This window comes from Aotus nancymaae, unplaced genomic scaffold, assembly GCF_030222135.1.
Source record: "Aotus nancymaae isolate 86718 unplaced genomic scaffold, 86718_ANA_hifiasm-v0.15.2.pri h1tg000015l_1, whole genome shotgun sequence".
NCBI classification, from domain to species: Eukaryota; Metazoa; Chordata; class Mammalia; order Primates; family Aotidae; genus Aotus; species Aotus nancymaae.
The window spans coordinates 9771598-9779589 of NW_026988427.1; the positions used below are offsets into that span (position 1 = coordinate 9771598).

At 38.2% G+C, this 7992-nt stretch overlaps 1 protein-coding gene across 7 annotated transcripts in view; it reads left to right on the forward strand.

The window, feature by feature from the left end:
• MAPK9 (mitogen-activated protein kinase 9) overlaps nt 1-7740 on the forward strand; it is a 53036-nt gene extending 45296 nt beyond the window's left edge. For 5 of the 7 annotated variants that reach the window (XM_064376611.1, XM_064376609.1, XM_064376607.1 and 2 more), the window contains 5 exons: nt 199-381; nt 1497-1621; nt 2655-2718; nt 4628-4699; nt 6070-7740. In XM_064376611.1, the coding sequence (XP_064232681.1) occupies nt 199-381; nt 1497-1621; nt 2655-2718; nt 4628-4699; nt 6070-6212 (587 nt within the window). In that variant the 3' untranslated portion in view covers nt 6213-7740. Of the gene's footprint in view, nt 1-198; nt 382-1496; nt 1622-2654; nt 2719-4627; nt 4700-6064 lie in introns of all 7 variants that reach the window. The other 2 variants (XM_064376613.1, XM_064376612.1) reach the window with 1 other exon arrangement.
• The last annotated feature ends 252 nt before the right edge of the window (nt 7741-7992 follow it).

Consider the following 7992-nt stretch of genomic DNA (forward strand, 5'->3'; position numbering starts at 1 on the left):
AGATACAGAGTGTAAGAGTTTTTAAAAAATAGTTTGGAAACCCAAACCTTATTTGAATATTATTTCAAAATTCTTCTGCTGATCCCAGTGGGGTGGCCTAGTTGATAGGTATAAATATTACTTTTCTTCAAATGATGCTGCTGCATGTACTATGAATACAAGGCATTTCAGTTGTATTTTCCTCAAGAAACGCTTTAGATATCGATCAGTGGAATAAAGTTATTGAGCAGCTTGGAACACCATCAGCAGAGTTCATGAAGAAACTTCAGCCAACTGTGAGAAATTATGTAGAAAACAGACCAAAGTATCCTGGAATCAAATTTGAAGAACTCTTTCCAGATTGGATATTCCCATCAGAATCTGAACGAGACAAAATAAAAAGTAAAATATCCTTTCTTTCTTATGCTTGTTTTTGTAATTCAGGTGATGCTTTCACTCTTTCATGTTTATATTCTAAAAACCTGTGAGCTTTGGGAGAGAAAGTCATTTTAGGCCAGAAGTCTGAGGTGTGAAGGTACTGAGGAGAGAAAACTTAAAGGTCTAGAAGCTTTATTCTCTATAAGATGGCTTAATTGAAGCCTTTGGCCAAAATAAAAATAAGCCTGAAATAATCTCATGTTACAGTTACAGCAACTGGAATTCAAAAAGTTTTCAGATTAAAAAGAACACTTGACTGCAGATTCTAGAGTCAGAAACCATGTGATAGTCATTTGATAAAAAAGGTTCTCTCCCTTTTCTCCTGCACCCTTTACTACAATGTGATTTCTTAAGGAAAAAGAAGCGATTTGATTCTGTCTACATTAAGGTAAACTGTGCCTTAATCAGAAAAGCCCCAGTCTTTCCTTTGCTTATTCAGGTTGTGAACTTTAATTGCTAAAACCTAGGTGAGCCTTATATTTAACTAAGTTATTTAACTTGGTTTTTTTTGTAAATACCAATCTGTGGATTTAAAAAAAAAAAAAAAGTGTGTTGCCAACGCTGTATACAGCTAGGCCAACCAGAAGCATCTGTGAGTGTTTTATACTGTGGGAATGTGAGATTGTTGTGTGGCTTAAAAGTCTGTTCTAATTTCATTTTGATGTGACTTAGAGAAAAATACTCCTCCTTGCCTCATGCCTGCACTCTGGGCAGTGTCACCCTCAGCTCAGCAATTGCCACTTTCTTTGCTGTGGTTTCCCAGCCTTGGGCCCTGCCCAGATATTGTTCTGAGGCTGCCTGGTGCTCTTCCCCATAACCCTGGGGGCTCAGGTTTCTCTTCCCCTCGCAGATCCAGAGGCGTAAAACTACATTTGGAAACCTGGCTTGTCATGAAAGTGGCCACTTGACTTTTTCTTAAAAATGTCTGGGTTCCATTCATCTTGAACCTATCAGACGTTTCTCAAAATTAATATATCTTTGTTCTATATGTGCTGTCATACTTAGTTCTTTATTTTATGATTCTCTTTTTTCATATTAACAGCATTAATTTATTAATCTAATATTTGTTTTCACCCTAGCAAGTCAAGCCAGAGATCTGTTATCAAAAATGTTAGTGATTGATCCTGACAAGCGGATCTCTGTAGACGAAGCTCTGCGTCACCCATACATCACTGTTTGGTATGATCCTGCTGAAGCAGAAGCAGTGAGTATCTGTTTTGAAAAGATTTATATGTAGAGGCCAGGCTCGTATTTCCTTGGCTCTTTTCTGTTCATGCAGAGTGGCTGTATACAGGTAGCAAGTTCTCCATCGGGGGGCTCCCAGTTACAAAAAGGCCAAGTGTTGTCTGAGACCTGGGTCGCTTGTTCTTTTGCTGCTGGAGCTCCAGCTCAGAGTACCTTGGGAATGAACTTACACTTTGGTGATATCATTGTCTCCATTTTGCAAATGCTGCTTTGTGCTCATAGTTTATTAAGGATCTGTTCTATGCCATGGGCTTTGGTTGCATCCTCTTATTTAGGCCACTCAACCAGAGAGGTTGAACAACTTGCTGAAAAATCACACGTCTATTTATCCTTCCCTAAAGGCATCGTGCCTCCTGGTTCCCCTTCTGGAGTAGCTCCACTCTGAGTTTGGTGCTCGTGTGCTTGTTTCCAATGGTGTGAGTGAGCTTTAGCTGTAAGGGAAATCACTGCATAGTAGCAGTCTTCCTTCACGCCATTAGTGAAATACATGTTTACGTCATGGCCTGTGATCTTACCATCACTTTAAACATTGTTTTATAGAAAAAAATCCAATTTATAAGCAGACTTTTGTAACAGTCCATTTATGAGTTGGACATTGGGTTTGGGAGTTCTCCCATGAAGAAAATGTAAAATTTGTTCTAAGAAACAACTGGATCTTCCATAGCTGCCAGCCCAGTGCCTTGTCCGTGATGGGTCTCTGGGAAACAGCTTGTGCTGATGAGTTTCTAATGACATCTGGGCAGATGTCTGTGTTTTGAGGTCAGGTGATTATTAAGAGGAACATAGTAACTCTTTTTTGGTTAAGTTTTTCATAATTATTTTGATTCTAAAGCTGATATCACATGACAGAAATCTTTATTAAACCATGTGTTGAATTACACTAAATTCATATCTTAAATAGACTAGAAGTCTTCCAAGTGATTCTACCTTTTTTAATGCCTTATTGTTTTTTGAGGCATTACTGTTGACTTTGCATATGATTTAATTTTTAGCCACCGCCTCAAATTTATGATGCCCAGTTGGAAGAAAGAGAACATGCAATTGAAGAATGGAAAGGTAAAGACAGAGCTTGTTTTGTTCTTCCTTGTGACATTTCTTCCAGTCTTGTAAAGCAGAATCTTTACATTTTGTGACATTTCTCATCAGGAAGGGGCAAAAAAAAAAAAAAAAAACCACCCTGCAGCCCACTTAGCCTCTTGCTCCCAGTTTCCAGTAGAAAAAGAACTTGAAGAGAACAGAATTAGAGAGGCACATGTATGAATTTCTTATCATATGTTTCAAGAGGGAAAAATATTTTTTTCATGGCTTTTGACATATTAGTTTGTAAACTGAGTTTAGTAATTGTATCACACATATACTGATAACATGTTGCAAATTGTCAGGTGAGCCCAATTCACTGGCTGCACGTTACCTATAGAATTCCCAGTATATGCAGAAATGGGGAGCCAGGGCTGGGGGTCATGTGAACTTCTGCTTGTTCTTTTAAGCCATGTAGTTGTACATATGTTTTAAAATCCAGTTTGGGGGAAATTGCAGATTGAAAATGTACAGGTAGGTATTATTACCGCTGTAAGATTAACCAAACAACCCACAACAAACTATACCTAAATGAAGAGGTTGAACTAACAATTTTTCATTAAAAAGCAGGATCAGTAGTAATTGAGAACCACAGTCAGAGTGAGTCAACACTGATGATGGGTCCTGACCCAGGGCCGTCCTGGGATGTGGGAGTGCCAGTTACCTGTGTGCCCATGCTTAGCAAGACATGCACACAGCATGCTCATTGGTCTCAGTAAATGCTTGCAATGTGCTAATGTTAGTTCATGGATGCTGAAATTTTAGGAATCCCCAATAACTTACTTAGTAGGTAATTAGTTTTTCTTACAAATGAAAGTTGAGGAAAACTGAAGTTGAAACTAAGAAAAGACTTAGGCATGTGGATTCATTTCTGGCCAGTGTGGGGGCTCCTAGTCCACATGTGGCTGCTGATTACCTTTGGAGAACCCTGAGTAACCACAGAGAAACATGGGTGTGAGAATGTCCAATCCCTTATAGTGTTCTGTGGGAGCCACTCCACTTCATAAAACCCTGTTATGGATCCAGAACCACCCTCCATGTTTTGCTACCTTACTAGTCACATTGAAAAAATGTAATGTAGTCGGGGCGCAGTGGCTCACGCCTGTTATCCCAGAACTTTGGTAGGCCAAGGCAGGTAGATGACTTGAGGCCAGGAATTCAAGACAAGCCCGGCCAACATGGCAAAACCCCATCTCTGCAAAAACTACAAAAATTAGCCGGGCATGGTGATGCAGACCTGTAATCCCAGCTACTTGAATGACTGAAGCATGAGAATCACTTGAATCCAAGAGGTAGAGGTTGCAGTGAGCCAAGATCGTGCCACTTCACTCTAGTCTAGATGACTGCATGAGACTCTGTCTCAAAAAAAAAAAAAGAAGAGAAAACATACAACGTATCAAAACATGAATATAGGCCGGGCCACAGCAGCTCACGCCTGTAATCCCAGCACTTTGGGAGGCTGAGGCAGGCGGATCACGACGTCAGGAGTTCAAGACCAGCCTGACCAACATGGTGAAACCCCGTCTCTACTAAAAATACAAAAATTAGCCGGGCATGGTGGCACGCGCCTGTATTCCCAGCTACTCAGGAGGCTGAGGCAGGAGAATTACTTGAACCCGGGAGCTGGAAGTTACAGTGAGCTGAGATCATGCCACTGCACTCCAGCCTGGGCGACAGAGCAAGACTCCATCTCAAAAAAAAAAATTTTTTTTTAATGAATGTTTTGGTCCAGGTAGACTATATTACTGAATTGACTCTATCTTACAATTAAAAATAACATATCACGGTGCCCTTGGAGTGGTTCCAGTTGATTTGGAAGCAGAGTTTAGAAATACAATGAAACTGTTTAGAAACTGAGTAAGCATTTTAACTCGTATTTTTATTAAAGAGCTAATTTACAAAGAAGTCATGGATTGGGAAGAAAGAAGCAAGAATGGTGTTGTAAAAGATCAGACTTCAGGTTAGTGATTGCTTTAATAGTTTGATTGCATAATATTTTTCTTTCTCAGTTCAACTTTTATAAATGGCAGCAACATGTGAAATGCCAGCCTGGCTAGCATCAGATTAAAAAACCACTGTATGAATAGCTACCCTTTTTGGCTTGTCGTGGTGGTGGTGGTGGTGGTGGTGGTGGATGACGTTTTACTGATATGCCAGGCACTGAACTTTGTTATAAACATTCCTCTTTCATCTTTGCAATAACTGCTGTCAGCTCCATTTACAGATGAAGAAATTGAAAGAAAAGCCTTTTCAGTGTTGATAACCCTCTTTGTACTGGTCCCACCCAAAATGCCAATCTAGATAAAATGGAATATGATTTTCTTTTGAGAAAATTGTTCATATCATTCTCTCATTTTTCTACTTGATCTACTGATATTCATAGTTGTAGAATCCTAATGACTGGGTACTTGTATGATTATGAGACACTCTGATATTAGTGGTATTCACTTACGTCTGCAGGGTTCTACCTGTTTACTAAATGAAACGCTTAAGTTATATTTATTGTCTCGCTCCCACTCCCATTGGAAAGCATGCACACACATGCGTGCGGATGTGCAGAGAGTACAGCTTACTTTGTATTCTTGAATTTTATATTCAGCATGACGTATGTGTCAAGCATCTAGAGATTACATACTTCAGTAAGAACTTAAGTGCTTGTTAACTAAGCACAAATTTAAGACTGCAGACATCAATCTCAGAGTCTGCATGTTGTATTTTTATTCAAACCAGACTAAAATATGGATAGTAGGAAGTAGGATAGTTTCATTTGCTTTAAAAGATTAAAATATCAGTTTTCTGGAGTTATAAAACAACAAAAAATATGAAGCCACCAATTTTTTTTCCTTTTTCTAGTATGCAGTCTGTTTATTGCAAAAGATTTCTTTGAATATTGGTGCCTTTTTTTCTGTAGATTTAGTGGTTATGTTACAAATTCAAGTGTCTAGTGACACTTGAATCCTATTCAGGCTTAAGCCTTTTATGATACTGCATTTTCAGATAAATATAGCTGTTTCTTTTTGATGTCTACTTGAAAGAAGCAGGTATTTTTTAAGTAGCTAACATGATTATACATGACCACATATATGTTTAGCCACTGAGAAGAAAACAAGAATCTTGCAAGGAAAGACATAGAAATAGGGGATTCTGGGCCCAAAGAAAGACTCAAGGAAAAGCTCAGAAAGTCCAGCCAACTAACTTCTTGTTTATACTCATAGTTACGATTGGGAAACTGCAAAAGGACAGAGCCAAGAAATGGCCTGAAGTCTCGTTGCCTGGCTTTGCAGCAATGTCGTGCCTCAGATTTTATTATATTTGGTTTTCTTAGCACAGATGCAGCAGTAAGTAGCAACGCCACTCCTTCTCAGTCTTCATCTATCAATGACATTTCATCCATGTCCACTGAGCAGACACTGGCCTCAGACACAGACAGCAGTCTCGATGCCTCGACAGGACCCCTTGAAGGTTGTCGATGATAAGTTAGAAATAGTAAACCTGTCATCATTGAAGGAACTCTCACCTCCATGGGCCTGAAATGCTTGGGAGTTGATGGAACCAAATAGAAAAACTCCATGTTCTGCATGTAAGAAACACAATGCCTTGCCCTACTCAGATCTAATAGGATTGCCTGCTTAGATTATAAAATGAGGCAGAATATGCCTGAAGAAAAAAAGTGCAAGCCACATTTCTAGAGATTTTGTTCAAGATCATTTCAGGTGAGCAGTTAGAATAGGTGAATTTGTTTAGAGTTGTATGGTAATAGTAGTGACAGTTTCTCATCATCTGTAACTGTTGAGATGTATGTGCATGTGACCACAAATGCTTGCTTGGACTTGCCCATCTAGCACTTTGGAAATCAGTATTTAAATGCCAAATAATCTTCCAGGTAGTGCTGCTTCTGAAGTTATCTCTTAATCCTCTTAAGTAATTTGGTGTCTGTCCAGAAAAAGTTGATTTATGTTTATTAATTGGCCGTCATGATGTTATTATATCTTACTCCCTTTTATGTTACGATTTATTCTCTTTTGTATTTCAGAAGACATATAATTAAATCTATTTAATAAATAAAATATATAGCTTTTCCTACATTTGTGATGTTTGGGCTGAGAATTATCACAGCTAAAACCAAGACACTTATGTGGACACCTTGTTTTCTCTAAATTGTCTTGTCTGGGATGGTTGTACATTCAGCTTTACTGCATGATAAAATTTTAAGTTTTGCTTAGTGCTGCTTGAAATCCTAGCTACCTTATCTCTTTTCTTCTTGGTCTTCTAGACTTAATATGAATTTAAAATGCTACCTATAACTTCACCTTCTGTATTAGGCACGTAATACTCCATCTCAGTAATATGATGGCAGATAGACTTCTGCATCCATGGCCTAACGTTGAAGTAGAATTTTACAAAATGGTCACTGAGATCACTGCAGTCAGATCCTAAGTGCTTCCTTCGCCTTTACTTACCTTTCCTCATTCAGTTTCCCTCTGCCAATACCATGTTCTTGATTTTCCTTCTTCATCGGAAGAAGCAGATAAATTCCTCTTTGGTCTGTTTTCAGATGCCGGGCAGATTCAGATACCTGTTTGCTGTAGTTGTTTTCCATTGTTTGGGGGCATTCCTTTTCCTAAGGGAAATCCATGAACGTTCTGGGAAGCTCTTCAGAGGATATGAAGGAAATACCGCAAAGAGTAATGATTAATCATTGAATATTTTGTGACTTAAAACTGCTCACCTGAAATTGATACTTTACGATATGTAAATTATTCAAAATTCATTAAGATACTGAGTATGTGTCACTGCAGAAATGGAGCTCTGATGATTTTGTTTTGCCTACCTGTGCCAATGTTTTTTCCCTTGAGCTTATTTTGTTGCTGATTCATATCTTGTGTTCAATTATTTTGAAAGCTTCTTGGTCAACATTCTATAGAATGTGTTCTGAGGAGGAACTGTGATAAGAAAGTTTATTATAAATATTATCTAAAATATATGGTTCTCTCTGCACCAGTTATGTCTTATTGTTTGGTCATATCACTGGAAACTGGAACCCTTGATTAGCAAAATTAATAGGAAATAAGAAATAGTTCTTTTATATTGTGTCATTTAGACACTGTCAAATACAAATTGGTAATAATAACTTGGTTGAGTCGGAAACACGTATTACATGGCTATCTATCTATCTATATAAACATCTGAAAATGGCCTTCTCTCTAATACACATTCTTTTAAAAGACTTTACTAAATCCATCTTTAAAAGGA